The 16,251-nt window shown below is 50.0% G+C and overlaps 2 protein-coding genes across 2 annotated transcripts; both read left to right on the top strand.

Moving 5' to 3' along the window:
• The first annotated feature begins 136 nt into the window (after positions 1–136).
• Positions 137–10,302, top strand: DHX33 (DEAH-box helicase 33). Its single transcript, XM_075771494.1, has 12 exons — positions 137–461; positions 2,047–2,207; positions 2,922–3,149; positions 3,893–4,063; positions 4,834–5,019; positions 5,759–5,870; positions 6,271–6,430; positions 6,761–6,849; positions 7,443–7,570; positions 8,128–8,331; positions 9,054–9,140; positions 9,907–10,302. The coding sequence occupies exons 1-12, from the start codon at positions 167–169 to the stop codon at positions 10,213–10,215; spliced, it is 2,130 nt and encodes a 709-aa protein (XP_075627609.1). The 5' UTR covers positions 137–166; the 3' UTR covers positions 10,216–10,302.
• A 907-nt stretch (positions 10,303–11,209) lies between these two features.
• On the top strand, positions 11,210–15,565 carry C1QBP (complement C1q binding protein). Its single transcript, XM_075771497.1, has 6 exons — positions 11,210–11,648; positions 11,866–12,016; positions 12,515–12,602; positions 13,615–13,710; positions 14,571–14,693; positions 15,151–15,565. Exons 1-6 carry the CDS (start codon positions 11,225–11,227, stop codon positions 15,298–15,300), a joined length of 1,032 nt encoding a protein of 343 aa, XP_075627612.1. The 5' UTR covers positions 11,210–11,224; the 3' UTR covers positions 15,301–15,565.
• The last annotated feature ends 686 nt before the right edge of the window (positions 15,566–16,251 follow it).

Genomic DNA, 16,251 nt, shown 5'->3' with positions numbered 1-16,251 from the left:
GCGCTCTGCCCTTTCTCGCTGACGGGCGGGTTCCGGGCGTTTCCCTGCCGGAAGAGCGGTTTTGCCGAGGTTCCCCTTGCCCCCAAAGCGCGCCCTGGAAGTGACATCAGCCTCTCGCGATGCCGTAACACCGGACGGCGAGTCACGGGCGCGGAACGGCGGAGCTATGAGGCCATGGCGCCGCGCGGGCCGGCAGCGGTTCCAGCGGCGACACAGGGGCCTGAGACGCGGCGGCGGGGCGATGGTGCGCGGCGGCAGGGCCATGCCGCAGGGCGGCTGGGAGCCCCCGGCCAAGCGGCCGAAGCCGGCGTTCGCCCCCCGCGTCGCCATGCTGCCCGCCGTGCCCGGCCCGCGCCGCCACACGCCGCCCGCCGACTCGCAGCGCCGCGGCCTGCCCATCTTCCAGGCGCGGGGGCCGCTGCTGAGCCAGCTCCGCGGCCTGGACAGCGCCATCGTCATCGGTGAGTGCGGGAGCCGGGCGGGCTGTGGGATGTCCCCGCGGGGGGTGGCGGCGGGTTTCCTCAGCGCCACAGCCCCACCCGGCGCCTCCGCGGGCTCGGCGGGCACCGGTTCTCCTCAGCGCCGGCCCGGGCCCCTCGGCGGGCGGCAGCGCGGCTTCCCGGGGCTCGGCGGGGGCTCGGAGGTGCTGTCAGGCGTCGGGGGATGGCGTGGCCTGAGAGAAGTTGCACAGAAGCGGTTTGGGTGTAAGTCTGAAAGGTGGTGAGTTTTGGTGAGTTTTGACTGGTGAAAGCAGCTGGGGACTTGATTTTTATAGAGAAGGCAAAAGCATTTCCCTCGCCTGTTTCGCGATCTGCCTGGAGTTCAGTCAACTTCAAGCCAAATGGCAGAACCCCGCTCTTCAGAAAAACGTGTCTCCTCAGCTACGTTTTCAGGGACGTTCACTAATTTTATTAGGCTTTCTTTGAGTCCAAACCGAGAAGCTTTCTGTCTGACTTTCAGGAGCTGAAGACATACAGCTTTCCAGCTGGACGTCTAAAGACTCACCACTTAGTAGAATCAAAGGAAAAACGCTTTGTATTTCACCAGTGTAAATGAAGCTTTTTTAAAAAAAAAAAAAAATCAGTTATGGTAGCTGATAGACATGACTGCATTTATCTCATTTCCTCTGTATGATCCTGAGATTGTCATTGTTGCTTGCTAAATATACGCTATAATACACCACGTAAAATTTCGCAGCTGTGGAGTGAGCTAAAAAGCTCACGCGCACTTTTTCCAGTCTGCAGCTGCAGTGCTTAAAACTTGGCTTTCTGATTCTTCTCTGCTTGGTGGTCATCCTTCCGAATTTCTCATGCTGCTTGCTCCTCTTGTCAGTTCTCACCTCACTCCCCCAAAGCTGTGCGTATGCTTTTGCTGATTGCCATCTTTGGTAGAGGGGTCTATGCAGAGATTGTGTTCGGGAACCCCTGGGGGAACCGGGATGGTGTTTGTTGTGTTGTGTGCCAGCGCTGTGTGGAGAAGACATTCACCTGAGCCTGAGGGGACTGTCTCTGATTTCAGGAAGGCCCAGAGAAGACTTGTTGGCTTGTCGGTGCCCTGAGTGCTCCTCTAAGAGAGTCTCAGATGTTAACTCACTGCTTGTTGTTGTGACAAAAGCTTTGCTTTAATTTGCTTGCAGCTTGACTTTGAACCTTCCTAGTGTGTAGTGTAAATATGTGCATAAAACCCAATCAGCATCTATTCCTTGCTCAGCACAATCATCTCCTTCTGTTGGCTGTGTAACACAACAAACACTTCATATCCAGGCAGACTGGACTGTATTTCTAAACCAGAATGTGATGGGAGAGAATCTGGGTGAAATGAGTTTTGTTGAGGAGTGGTCTAGCAACACGAGCAAGGTGTTTGGGTTCGGTCCCTGGCCTGCCACCGCTTCTCGGCGTGACTTTGGGCAAGTTGTCCAACCTCTTCCTGCCTTCAGCCTCCTCACCCTGAAATGTGATTAAAAGTTAACGTAAAAAGACCGAGTTGGTACCTTTCATCTGAAGATGCTACGAAAGGGAAAAAGTCTATTCCTTTGGTGTTCTTTAGGAGAAACGGGCTCAGGGAAGACGACTCAGATCCCGCAGTACCTGTACGAAGCAGGAATTGGCCGCCAAGGCATCATTGCTGTGACCCAGCCTCGCAGAGTAGCAGCTATATCTTTAGCTACCAGAGTCTCAGATGAGAAGAAGACAGAGCTAGGGAAACTGGTAGGTTGCTTTACAGAGTCTTTAGAGAGTCGGTTTAGTACTGCATTGTCAATGGGGCCGTATCAGGGCTTAATGAGTAAGATCAAAAACAGCCACAGGGGTACTAGGTAATCTCCCTCTATGAATATGCCTGAATGAAAAAAATGGCTGTTTACCTGCTTCTGTGGCTCGAGGGGGGTCATGTTTGACACTGTCTCTGTGGTATTTTACTTCTTGATTATCATCTGTGTTCCTCCATTTGAAAAAACACTGGTTAATGAATAAACCAAAAAATACTGCGCTCTCTTCCCTTGCTTCCTGTATCAAAAGTCACTGTCAAGGAGAGCAGAGTGCTGCATCTGTGCAGATCTGTGAATCTGTGGGAGAAAAGCAGAGGGCAAAGACTTCTCTTGCAAAAAGCCTTTGGAGAGCATGCAGTGGTTTCCAGCAGAGGGGGAAAGAAAGGAAACCTGGAGCATTTGTAATGAACTTCTAGTTGGGAAAAAGCTAATTGGGATACAATGTTGGGAGCTTCCTTTGGGTGGATTATTAGATTTGCAAGACTAACTGCTCAGGCTGAAAACACACTGTTACGCTTTCCAAATTCTCCACATTCTAATGGGCTCTGGCTGATGCATTGGCCAGAGTGCTTTGTAGTCCTTCCTTGTAGTACAATGGCAATGAGAAAGGTAATTAACTTTGTGTTTGTGCTTTCTGTAATGATTGCTTCCATAGGTTGGCTATACTGTACGCTTCGACGATCTTACATCTGATGAGACTAGAATCAAGTTTTTAACAGATGGCATGCTGCTTCGCGAAGCTATTGGGGACCCAATGCTGCGGAAGTACAGTGTTGTCATCCTGGATGAGGCCCACGAGAGGACGATCCATACCGATGTACTCTTTGGAGTGGTGAAAGCTGCACAAAAGAAACGAAAGGAACTGGGCAAACTGCCACTGAAAGTACGTGCATCTGGAATGGCAGCAAAGGGCAGGGATGGGGCTTGGACTCTGGGCGCCATGAGTATCTCCTGGGGTTTTCTAACGTGTTTGAAATGTCAGCCTTGACTATTTTCCCGTTCCTAAAAAGCTGCTTTAAATCTGAATAGTTAAGGGTGGCCAAGTTACGATGTGTGGGCCTGCTATGACTCATCTGAACTAGGTATCTGGTCACCTCCATGCTGCCTTTTTTCCCGAGAGCCCTGTGGGTGTTAGTTATAGGCTAAACAAATTGTTTGGGGAGATTTTGGTACTGTCACTGAGAGCACCATGGGTACAGGAGCTGTTTGTCTGATGTGACAGCTGTATAATAATGTGTGTGCGTACATGATGCAGCGTGTGAGTGCATGTTGGTTTTGATGGGGAAGGCACGTAGGGGAACTGGCAGGGTCCTAGCACATTCTTGTTCAACAGACCATTGTGCAGCCTAGCTTTGTGGGTACTCAGTTCTGTTTATTAAATGTCAGAAAAGAATTTTAACACCTCTTCGCTCGTTTTGTCATACTAACACGTTACACTTGTGTGATGCCAAAGCTGATGGCTTTAACAAGGGAAGATCGCTCTCTTCTGTCCCAAACTCTGTGTGCTTTTTACTGTTCTGAGCATATATCTCAGCCTCAGGAAGCTGACTTTCGATTAGTCCTGACTGGTAAGTGTCCTGTTGAGTCTGAACTGCAGGGCTAACCCATCTTATGCTCATATTGAAGGTGATCATCATGTCAGCAACAATGGATGTTGACCAGTTCTCCCAGTACTTCAACGGAGCTCCTGTTCTCTATTTAGAAGGCAGGCAGCATCCCATTCAGATCTTTTACACCAAACAGCCTCAGAGTGATTACCTCCAAGCAGCACTGGTGACAGTCTTCCAAATCCACCAGGTACGGTGGTCTTGCCAGGCCACGGATTGTTGATTGGGTTGCTCGTGGGTTGCTCACAGGTTGCTGTAGCAGAAGAGATGGCTTGAGCTAGCTGCTACTAAATCAGAGATGTCCCTGAGGTGCTCTGCTGCCTCCTCCAGGAGAAGTGGATAGTTGGGGAGCATGTTGGGGTGATGAGTTGCATTGGCTCAAGGGAGGGGTTGGCAAATACCAAAAAGCATTATTCCAAAAGCATAAAGAAGGTTTGGAAGTGGTCAACTGTCGAGAGCCTTAGCTTGTGGGAGGAAATCCAGGCATAAGCGAGCAGTAGCATGAAGGTGATTCTAATTCACTGGCAAAGCGTAACCACAGGGCAAGTCGAGATCTATTAAAATAACAGCTCATCGGCATTTTGTGACTAAACGTTCGAATGCAAAACTGCCCAATGGTTAAATCCTTTAAGTAAACTGTTTATTACCCTGCATTTGACGCTTTGAGGATGCTGCTGCTGTTGGGATTTTGGGACTTGTACATCAAGGCTGGAGTTGAAAGGAGACTGCTAAGCAAAGATCTCTGATGCCAGTTGATACCTAATATCTAAATGTTCCTCTCACGTGAGTTCTCTGTTTACTGGCTTGTACCTGGGTGCTTGCTGGCTCTCTCGTTTGCATGTCCTGGACAGTTATTGAATGAAATGGACATATGACTTGAAATGATTCCTCCATCCTGTTAAGACTCAGACCCCCTAGCCAAACCATCTTAACTTTATTTGCTTTTTCCTCTGGCTCCAGGAAGCACCCCCTTCTCAGGACATCTTGGTGTTTCTGACTGGTCAGGAAGAAATTGAAGCAATGACCAAAACTTGTCGGGACATTGCCAAGCATCTCCCTGATGGCTGCCCACAGATGGTGGTGATGCCGCTTTATGCTTCCCTGCCCTATTCTCAACAGCTCCGCGTTTTTCAGGCTGCCCCCAAGGTGAGGCAATGTGATGAGTAAACAGGATGAGTTTGTTTGCTTGCATGAGTGTTTGGAAGAAACGTGGAATTTAAGGGGTTAAAGCAGTCTGTACTGATAGTAAGTAAGAGTCTCCACTGTCCGCTGACTTTAGGCTGAATGGTTCCAGTGTGATGTAAGACAATGCAACTATGATGGTATTAACAGATGCATGTGATAAATCATCTGGGATCATAAAAAGAATGAAGGATTAGGGGGAGTGAAAAGCGCAGAGGAATTGAAATTTCCCTCATTTCATAGGAATTCTATGTCCATATCAAAAAAAAAAAAAAAAAAAGGTACAGCAGTTAATGGGCCAAATACTAAGAAAGCTAAAATCCTGGGCATATTTGGCAAGGCCATAAGAAAAGGAAATTGTGCTGCCTCAGACTCTTTTGTACCTATTCAGCAGATAAATTTAAGAATTCAGATCTTGTACTTGTGCCAGAAATGAAACCCAAATGGTATAAAGATGTATTGATAACAGCTGTCCTGGGCGGTATGTTTTGTTGCAAGAAGTGTAAGCACATGCTTTAGAAACTGATTAGGAACTAGAGATTATCTTAATTTACGAGAGCTGGCATAGCAAGCATGGTGCGTGATCATAACATGCTGCAATGATACGTAGGCTTGGCGCATGCTGGCCCAAAGTAGCAGCCTTTCTTCACTGCAGCTAATCTGAAATGGCTTTTGACTGGCTTTAGCTTGTTCTTCCTTCCAGCGTTGTCGCAAAGTGATCCTCTCCACCAACATCGCAGAAACCTCCATCACCATTGCGGGAATAAAATATGTTGTGGACACAGGCATGGTCAAAGCAAAGAAGTACAGCCCTGGTGAGGAATTCTAAGGAGTGATGCAGAGATTGTTTTCAGTTTTGTAGAAGTTATGTGAGGCAATGAGCCCCACTGACAGCTGATTTAAAACACCCTCTGCACTGTCTAAATTATTGTCCTAGGTTTTAGGTGTGGGTTTTGGTGGTGGGCTTTGGTTGGGTTGTGGGGGTTTTTTGAGTACCAGCTATGTGGGAGTAAAAAAAAAATCTGTCCGATATGAATGTTCTTGTCGTGGACACAGTGTGCGATAGTTAGCTTTGCTTCAGGGTGCGAAGCCACTGGAAGTCTGAAGTCAGTATTTGGATGGCAGACCCTGGGATTTTTTATTGTTAATCCGATATGTTTTTCAAAGCTGTGCGTTATGCAGACGTTGACTGAAGCAATGCTTTTCTGTACATAGAAACTGGTCTGGAAGTGTTGGCAGTCCAGCGGGTGTCAAAGGCCCAGGCTTGGCAACGAACGGGGAGAGCAGGGCGAGAGGACAGTGGGATCTGTTACCGGCTCTACACAGAGAAGGAGTTTGAGAAGTTTGACAAAATGACGATACCCGAGATACAGAGGTAAAAAAAGAACCCTGATACCATCACACTTCTTGCCACACCTTTTTTATTTGCTGTTCTGGATGGAGCGGTGTAAAGAACTGAAGAGCAAAACTGGATCTAGGGTCTGACTTGTTGACTTTTAAGAGAAATGAACTCTGGAAACTAAACAGAAAAACTAGGAAGCGTTTGCTCAGGGTGGACGTTTGGGCTCTGAGTCTCCAAACACGCATTGGCAATAGTTCTCTTGACTTTCCTCCAAATCTTGAACTCATCTCCTGCTCTTCATGGACTAGTCTCTCAAGTTGCAGCACAGATCTGAGGTCTCGGTTGTTTTTTCTGCCCATGCAGGTGTAACCTGGCCAGTGTGATGCTTCAGCTCCTGGCCCTGAGAATTCCCAATGTGCTCACCTTTGACTTCATGTCCAAGCCATCTCCTGGTAAGTGATTACAAAGGCAGACTAGGAAAAAATTGACAAATGAGTTGCTGAGGAATTGCTAAAAAACCAGTGTCTTCAGGCTAGCCTGAGAAGATGGAGTACAGAAGGTCAGAGCTGTGAAAGAGGAGCTGTCTCTCTCTCTGCCGCATCTTCTCCTAGTGGTCCAGAAGTCTCAGATTCATTCACTGCTCATTGCTTTTGGTCAGCCTCAGCAGAGTAGCCATGGTTGTGGCAGAGAGCTGGGAAGTCCAGCTTCCAAACAGAGCAAGGAGCAGTTCTGAGTCATAGAGACCACGAAGATGTGCCTTGACTGCCAAGGAAAGACAAAGAGAATCTCACGTAGCGCAGCCTCTGCTCAAAGCTAAAGATGACAGCTTAGTTTTGCCTCTGTTTTTGATACTTAAATTGGAAGAGGTGATTTTTCTGCTGGATAGAAGGAGCTAAACCACAATTTGGGGCACTAATTTCTCTAAACAGAAAGTACCTGTCCCTCTGGCCAAGGGAAAGTGGTAGTGATGGTGCCAGCTGATCCTTCACATCCCTGCCAGTGCTGACCAGGAGGCCTCACAGCCTGAACATCCTTGTTTTGACAGATGCTATTCAAGGAGCAATTGAGCAGCTGGACCTCCTGGGAGCTGTGGAACGAAAAGAAGATCAGCTTGTCCTATCCCCTCTGGGAAGGAAGATGGCAGCCTTTCCACTGGAACCAAAGTTGTCTAAAGTAAACAATACAGAAAAACTAGCTAATCTTTATATCTCATGTACTCTTCCCAGTACCATTGGCATTTCTCTTTCAAACTCCTTAAACAAGGTCTGGAATGTGGGGCGACTGCAGCTGTGCTAGTATGTTTGCTATACGTTAAGGAAGCCCAGCCTTGGTTACAGCAGCTTGCTGGTTTGCTTGTCATTTGTCATTTAATTCAGGAGAATTTTTTAAAAAGATAACTTATTTCATCTGGGACCACTGAGGCTGAAACAAGGCTCATTTCCTTGGAATTTCTGGGATTGCTAGTAGCACTGTTTAGCAGTTTCATGAAGTGTCTGATGATGTAGCTGATTTTAGTCACTGGCCAGTCTCTGAAGGAGCATGACAGTTGCTGTTAAAGGTGCTTGGTGGGCCCGTAAGAGGATTTACAGTTGTCTCTAGGCCCAAATCTTTATGAAATCTTTACCTAAGCAACGCTTGGTAGAGTTCCTGGGCTGCCAGTGAGCAGAAGAGTCTGCCTTTCTGAAGTGGATTTGGTCAACCAAAAATCGGTTTTGTTCTGTGATTTACAGACCATCCTCGTGTCCCCCAAGTTCCACTGCACAGAAGAGATCCTGACCATCGTGTCGCTGTTATCAGTGGACAGTATCCTCTACAGTCCCCCCGCCCGGCGAGATGAAGTGCAATCCGTCAGGAAGAAATTCATCTCCAGTGAGGGGGATCATCTTACCCTGCTCAGAGTGTACAGGGCCTTCAAAAATGTCAGCGGCAACAAGGTAGGATGCTCTGAGGATGCCAGTGCTGTCTGGGCTCATGGTGGTGAGGAGCTTTTTTGGCATACAGCGGGGTGACGTCTGCATCCTTCCAAAGCACCTATGAGAAGCGAGGACTTACTCGTCCTTTACAGTTGGGTAATTGGAGAAAGTTGTTCAAGTGCTAAAGGTTCCCCCAGAAAGCTACAGCAAGACTGGTTATGAAAAGCTTTGTGAGGCCTTCCCTGGTTCCAGCTGGAAACAGGAGGGAATGGGGGAGCGTGGAGACTTGCTGATAAATACCTAGACGTGCTCTTTGTCAGGATTCATTGCAAAAACACTGAACGTGTTTACCAGCAAATTTTGGGTTATCCTTCCCTGTAAACTCCTCGATTTGATTAGTAGATTTGTAGGCTAGCGTACCCCATTCCTCACAGCATCCATCACTCTTGTGTAATTTGTTTTCGCCTCCTGTGGGATATCAGGTGCTGTTTCGCAGCACTCATTGACCTTGCAGAGCAATTCTGAGTGGGAACCGAACGACAGCGTGCCGTTTCTTGGCACTGTTGGGGAAGGAATGTAGACAGAGTAATTGGGGGTAGAAATATGACAAGGAAATGGGTTGGCACCTTTTGTCTGAGAAAGATTGTGCGTTTGGAGGGTTCTGCTTTTCATGGTATCCAAAGACTCTTGTGCCTCTTGGGTGAAGAAATAGCCCCTTCTAACTCCCGGTGTCTCTGCTGCAGGAATGGTGCAAAGAGAACTTTGTCAACAGCAGGAACATGATGCTTGTATCAGATGTCAGAGCTCAGCTCAGGGACATTTGTGTAAAGGTAACTTGTTTCTATACTGTATTTCTCTGTTTCACCTGTTTGTATTTCTCTGTTTGTCCCCAAACCGATTTTGCTGTGCACTGAGTCCCAGGAGTGAGAGAATGTGGTTTTGTTTTCAGTCTCCCAGGAAGAGTCAGGTAAAACTCTTGACTCTGCAGCTGCATCCCAAAAGCTCAGAGCTGCAGGGCTCAGTGGGTCAAGGAGAGGTGAAGAGAGAAGGGGACCCCTGGGAAGGATTCTCGGGTAGAGGACCGTTTTTCTTAGGGGATTTCGCTGCTCTGGTGTAGATGTGACGGTGCTACACGTGCCACCGAGCGATGTCAGCCTCAGCAGCCCGTGCTGGTTGGCTTCTTCACAGAGTCAGGCGTTCACTTTAACAGCAGCTTTCACATCAGCACTGCTCCTGCCCGACACAGAGCACAAAGCGCAGCGTGGGAGCTGCTGTTGAATCATTCGCAGTCTGCGCGTGACGTGGGAGCCACTGTTTGGCACCTCTGGCCTGCTGTGAATACTAGTTGACCTAAAACTCACTTCCAGAAGGAGAGTCTTGATCATTTTGTGGCTCATCTTTTGTTTGCTGTTAGTCTGGATTGGCCTAACATCTACTTGAACTGAATTCCTAGCTAGCAGTCCTGTATTTCCCACGCTAGCAGGATTTCTGACACAAGACTACCTGATCTCGGAAGCCCGCTGAAACGGGGCTGTGTTTCCCCACAAGGGTGCAGGTACATGCTTGCTTACTCTGGTGTCTCTTGCTGCCAAACAGCTATCGATGCCAATCGAGTCCTCCCGCTCGGACACGGGAAACATCCGCCGCTGCCTGGCTCACAGCCTCTTCATGAACGCCGCGGAGCTGCAGCCGGATGGCACCTACAGCACCGTGGACTCTCACCAGTTGGTGGCCATCCACCCCTCCTCTGTGCTCTTCCACTGCAAGCCCGCCTGTGTGGTTTACAATGGGCTGCTTCACACCAACAAGTGCTACATGCGGGACCTGTGCGTGGTGGATGCGGACTGGCTGTACGATGCAGCACCTGAGTATTTCCGCAGGAAGCTCCGAACGGCCAAGAACTGACCTGTGGGTCTGGGACTAACAGGTCCAGGGGTTTTAAGCTCACCCTAAAAGACTATTTCTTGTTTTGTAGTGAATGTACAGGAGCAGGGAATTCTCAAAGCACTGTATCTGTCGATGTCTTGGTTTTACAGACTCTGCATCTGTAGGGGAAAAGGGGGCATAAGCACATTTTGTTTGGGCAGTCTAGTTGTCTGTGTAAGGGAGGGGATGGGTGTTTATTTAGAAATAATTTGTATATTTTTCCCAAAATAAAGAAGTTACGACAAAAATCCAAGTCCTGGGTGTTGTTTTGTGAGACACAAAAGCTGTGTGGATGGATGAAACGATCGCAGGACGTTCAGGTACGAGTCCCAGCGTTTTCAGTCCTTGTGGGAGCATCTGCTCAAGCTGAAGTCTGGGCTGTCTGCGTGCAGATGTTCCAGACAGGATGTTAAGGTGGGGCGGTGAAGCTGTGCTTCATGTGCGGAATGGACCCCACCATTATGTGCGAAGCCAGGAGTAAAAATCCTGGTGCTTTGATGCGATGGGGCGATACCAGCGCTGTCCTGCTGCAGCCGTGCAGTGAGCACCAGCCAGGCCTTTTGTTCCTCTACTCAACAGAGGGCAATAGCGCCAGCTCTTAGACAAAGGGAACGCTTTACCGCAGGAGACGGGTTGGTCTCTTGGTCAATCTTCCCTATCAAATATTTATTGCTAAAAAGACAAAAAAAGAGTGGTGGGTTTTGTTTTTTTTTTTTTTTTTCCTTTCTGAGTAAACTACTGCGGTCTTGCCGGAAAGCTGACTGTTTGAACACAGAGTGGGACGACGCACGGCAGTAAAGCTTTCACCACGGACGATGCTTTTCTCGTTGCAGTCAATGGGGAAGCGCCAGCATTTTTTCCGCATCCCTAAAGCTTCCTCTGTGCCTGCTCGGTGCCCTGGCCTCACTGAGAGGCGGCCAGGACGGGTGCTCTGCACGTGCCGTCCCCGTCCCGTCCCCCTGTCCCTGTTTTTTAATTTTCAGTTAAAATGGCAGTGAGCCACCCGGGGCCCGTCCCCTTCTGCCGCCGGAGCCGGGACTCGAAGTCGCCGCCTCACTCCCCGCCGCGGGGGCCGCTGGGGCCGGAAGCGGGGTGGGCGGTTCCGGGGCCGGCGGTGTCCTCTGCCCACCCCGTCGCCCTCGCCTGCCGCACCATGCTGCTCGCCCGGGCCCTGCGCGTTGCTGCCGCCCTGCGCCCTCCGCAGCGCAACCCGCCCCGCCGCCTCCTCTTCTCCTTCTCCTCCTCCTCCTCCTCCTCGCCCCGCGCCCTCCTGCCGCCGCCCAGCGCCGCGCCGCCCCTGGCGCGCTCCCTCTGGCAGCTGGGCGGCGGCGGGTGGCGGACGGCGCTGCTCCGCCCGCGGCGGGGCTCGGCCGGCGGCGTCTCCTGCGGCTGCGGCGGCCTCCACACCGAAGGTGAGCGGGGGGGCAAAGCGGGGGGGCGTCCTGCCCTGAGGGGAGCGCGGAGCCGGGGGGGGGGGGGGGCTGTGAGGGGACCCCGGGGGGGGGAGGGGGAAGGGATAGAGCGCTCCCGCCCTTGGGGGGCGCGAGGCCGACACGTGCGCTGCCCTTAACCCCCCCCTTCCCCCCCTCCTTCCCCCCCCCCCCCCCCGCACTCCCTGTTTCCCGCCAGGTGACAAAGCCTTCGCGCAGTTCCTGAGCGATGAGATCAAAGAGGAGAAGAAGATCCAGAAACACCAATCGCTGCCCAAGGTCTCCGGCGGGTGGGAGCTGGAGGTCCACGGCACGGAGGCCAAGCTGGTGCGGAAGGTCGCCGGTGAGAAGTAAGTGAGGCCGGGAGCGAAGGAGGCCCCTGGGCCAGCACGTGTGCTGCAGAGGCAGAATCTGAACAACCCGACTCCTCCCTGCGCTCCCGTTCCTTCTGTTGCCGGCTGTCCAGTCTGTGCAAGCTGGACGTTGCAAAGACTCTTTATTTTTCCATCTTGGGTCAAAGGCACTTCTTTGTTTTTCCTTCCCCCCCCCCCTTTCTTTTTACACAAGTTTGCCACTGTATTGTGTGTTACAAAGTTTCATGCAGTCTTCCTGCATTAAAAGTAACAGTTTAGTCCAGTAAAACTTGAAAAATGCTTGTTTGTGAGAGTGATTGGAGGAAGCCAGCTTCCTTCAGGCGTGCGTTTTAAACTGCAATACGTAGTCTTGTTCCTGGTGTGTGAATTCAACACCAGTAACGCTCTACCTACAAGAAAAGCTCCAAATAGAAGAGATTTTGATCAGGATTTTTTGGAGGGTGGTCAAAATAATTGTTTCCGTTTCTTTTGAAGGATAACGGTTACATTCAACATCAATAACAGCATTCCACCCTCAGTTGAAGATGAAACACAAGAAGAGCAGAAACCTGATGAGCAGGAGGTAACTTAGTCTCGATGGGTACACCGTGGCAAGTTAGAACCTTGCCCTTAGGCGTTACGGGGTTTTTTTTCCCTCTCACTGACGTTTGGGAGCATTAAGTCACAAAATGCAGATTTTTCTGGGTCGGCTGTCACTTGGCTCTGACCCTCTTCCCTGCAGCATAAGGGCAGAGCAGGGTGAGAGGGCTCTGTGGGAGGAGGAGCGAGAGGAGCTCTGGTGTCTCTTGCCTTTGCAACCCCCTACAATAAATATCTGCCTTTTGTTCCTAGCGTAACGCACGGTGCTGGCAGGCAGTGCCAACAAAACGCAAAGCTGTTGACATGGCTTTGCTTGTGTGCTTTTGTTGGCCAGAACTGTCTTGCTCCTTTTTAATAAGTCTGTTAGTAAAAATACTGATAAAAAGTGTAAATGAGCTGTATCATTTGAGGCAGATGGCTTCATCTGCAGTACCACTGTTGCTGGACAAGTCAGGAATGCAGCTGCACCCTTTGTAGCAGTTCACTTGCACCTTCTGCATGGGAATATTTATTCCTACACGTTGTACTCAGCCGGGTGGGACAGTATGGGGGACACCGGTACGTTGCTTCCCTTCCCGGGTGTGCCCGTATCCGCTGAGAACGCGCAGAACACTTGATCTGTGCGTGTGTACGTGTGCTTGGCGGTCCCTGTGTCCTGCCATGTTTCCTCCATGGAGGCAGGCAGGCACGAGCAGCTCCTGATCCGAGTCTGCTCCCAGTTCCTGTCACTCTGGAAGGACCTGAGCTGCAGGGTCGCCAGGGGATGGCAGATGCCCCCAGCTGCCGTTTTACCCGTGTGACCAGCTGCAGAGAAGGGGCTGAAGGGCCACTGGCGAGGCTGAGGGACGTTTGGGTTGCCCTGGCCAGGTCAGAGCCTCCAGAGAGAGGGTGACAGGGAACAACCTGCGCTGGATGGGGCTGTGTTGCTGGGCTGTGCCAGCATCACTTTACTCCTGTTCAGATTCTAATGCTGATGCAACTGTTCTCTTATTTAGCCTGATCTTACATCAACTCCCAACTTTGTTGTGGAAGTAATAAAAGATGACACAAAACAGACCCTTGTTCTTGACTGCCATTATCCCGAAGACGAGGTGGGTACCGTACTGGCCGTGTGTTAGCCGTAGCCAACTCTGGGCTGTGACTCGCTGCGTGTTTCCTGCTTGACTGTAGTGTAATTGTGCCGCTGTTGGATCTGACAGCTTTTTATAGGCTCCTGCTTTTAGAATCTGCAGAAAATGCAGCCTCCTCTTCCCTCTCTTTTTTTTTAAACACACACAAAAAAAAGGCTTTGTAGTTGCAAGAGCAAGCTTTGGGGAGGAGATGTTCCATTGCATCCCTCACATCCTGACCTGGCGTTTCTGATCGGCTGCTTATTGGCCAGTTTATTGAATTGCATTAGAGAAGGGAGGCATTGCTTAGCTCTTTAAGGGCATGGCAACTTGAGAGGCGTTAACAAGAGTGGCCAAAACAGACAGATTTAATACAGTGTGTCCGTAACTTGCAAATCTTACTGTTGTGAGGTGTTGCACAGAGAAGTAGGGATGAAAAAAAGGAGGGGGGGAATGAATTGAGAGCTTTGCTTCAGACTGAGCTTTGTGGTTTATTTTGTAAACCTTAGCAGATCATTTACACAGCCAGTCCTAGCTGACAAAGGTTAGACAGACATGTGAAGACAGATTTAGAATCGTGCAGAAGAGGGTTTTACATCTTTGTAAAAATCAGGCTGCTGACTTACACCACGTCTGCATGAGCTGGTAAGCTGACAGGATTTCCTGCGTTCTCCTGCGTGTCTGCGTGTGTCTTCACAGGCAGGCGTTGAGAGGGGAGAGGCACGGCTCTAGTACCGGTCTTGGGGTTTTGCCTGCAGCGTAACATTCCTGCCTTTGGGATGAGGTGGCTGAAGGGGCCCAGCAGTTAGAGCTAACTGCGTGTCTCGCATCTGCTGTTTCAGGTTGGACATGAGGGAGAGGAAGAAAGTGACATTTTCACGATTCGAGAGGTCAGTTTTCAGCCCACCGGAGAATCGGATTGGAAGGACACCAACTACACCCTCAACACGGATTCCCTTGACTGGGTGAGCGCTGCTAACGCTTGGGATCGTAGGCTGCCGCAGGCACTTCAGCTTATCTCATCTGGCTGCGCGTTTGCTCCTGAATTGTGAAGGAGTCCTGTCTCGGGTGTCTGATGATGTTAAAACAACTCCCCCCAAGGCCATAGCACTATTACACAGGGGGGACAGGCAGGGCTTGGTGTGTGCCATCTTTGACAGACTTTACCTGCTGGCTCCTATAGTCAGTCAGTCATCTTGAGTGCAGCTCGTTTGTCATACTGGGTTTGGGTTTACGTGACCAGGTTTGAAAGACCTGTCCCACAGCCCCTTCCCTCCGAACGGTACGCCCAAGGCCAGGTCCGCGGAGGAGGGGACAGGGAGCTGCCTGGTCTCCTGCAGGCCAGATCTTCCTGCAGTGTTTTAAAAACAACCCCTACCCAGGTGCGCTCTGCTAAGGAAGTTTCCTGTTCATTGCTTCCAGGCTCTGTATGATCACTTAATGGATTTCCTGGCTGATCGAGGAGTGGACAACACGTTTGCCGATGAGTTAATAGAGCTCAGCACTGCACTGGAGCACCGGGAGTACATTAAATTCCTTGAAGACCTTAAAAGCTTTGTCAAATGTCAGTAGGTTAGGCTAGGAGACTTCTCTGTAAATGTGGGTATTCCACAGTGCTGCTCCAGCCAGCAACACCCAAATATATCTTCACAACAGCTATGGAGAGTAAGTAACTTTGAATTTGGAGAATGAGGATTCTTGCTTGTATTTGGGGATTTGTATTTATGTTGCAGCCCAGATCAAGTTGTCCAACACCATGGTCTGGAATTGATTCCCCCTACTTGGTGGGTTTTGTACAATTAAGAACGAATGTGAAAAATAAAATCTGTCCAACATATCACTGAAAAAACAGTGGTTTCTCTCCTTCCTGCTGTACCACTGCAGACCAGAGAGCTGCCCTAAAAGCGATGCTAGCATTTCCTGTGCCCGAGCGCTGTCAGTACAGCTGCCTGCAGAGCTGTTGCTGCAGTGACCGTGTGTGCTGGCCCGGAATTTTCTCCGGGGAGAGCTAGTCCTGCACCTCCACACAGCGTGCCCTCTGTCAGAGCTGTGGCCAGAGGAGGAAGGTTGCTGGCCAGGCAGGGCTAATGATGAATGCGAATCTCATTCTAGAAGCCTTGGCTGGCTGGCTGTGTGCTAGGGAATCAAATTCAGGGTCCTAAGCACTGTGTTTGAAGAGCTGTTTTAAGAAGGAAGTCATGCCATGGCCTGTTGTACCAGTATTAACGTAGCTATTAGAGAAAAATGCTGCAGAGAGGCTGGAGCACTTTGGTTCCGGCAGAACAATGAATGGGCTGCTGCTGTCGGAGGTGGTGCTGCAGGCCAGCAGCTGTGGTCTCCTACACAAACCCAGGTCTCCAGGAGCTGCCTGAAGGTCAACATAAGTTTGGCCTTCAGCTTTGTTAAAGACAACACAAAGGCTGAAATAAACTAAATATATTTATTTCAAAACATACACTGTGCCATTAAAAGTGCAGATCAAGGCACTATTACTGCCTTTTCAAGTATCTTTTTGACACAGCA

This window comes from Balearica regulorum, chromosome 19 (assembly GCF_011004875.1).
Source record: "Balearica regulorum gibbericeps isolate bBalReg1 chromosome 19, bBalReg1.pri, whole genome shotgun sequence".
In the NCBI taxonomy this organism is placed as follows: Eukaryota; Metazoa; Chordata; class Aves; order Gruiformes; family Gruidae; genus Balearica; species Balearica regulorum.
The sequence above is the reverse complement of the archived record's forward strand: the minus strand, read 5'-3'. Positions and strand labels throughout refer to the sequence as shown.

Coding starts and splice junctions, on each gene's coding strand:
- DHX33 (XM_075771494.1), top strand. CDS start 167: ATGAGGCCATGGCGCCGCGCGGGCCGGCAGCGGTTCCAGCGGCGACAC. Junction 5,020..5,758: donor TTTTTCAGGCTGCCCCCAAG/GTGAGGCAATGT, acceptor TCTTCCTTCCAG/CGTTGTCGCAAAGTGATCCT. Junction 9,141..9,906: donor TCAGGGACATTTGTGTAAAG/GTAACTTGTTTC, acceptor GCTGCCAAACAG/CTATCGATGCCAATCGAGTC.
- C1QBP (XM_075771497.1), top strand. CDS start 11,225: ATGGCAGTGAGCCACCCGGGGCCCGTCCCCTTCTGCCGCCGGAGCCGG. Junction 13,711..14,570: donor GCCATTATCCCGAAGACGAG/GTGGGTACCGTA, acceptor CTGCTGTTTCAG/GTTGGACATGAGGGAGAGGA. Junction 14,694..15,150: donor ACACGGATTCCCTTGACTGG/GTGAGCGCTGCT, acceptor CATTGCTTCCAG/GCTCTGTATGATCACTTAAT.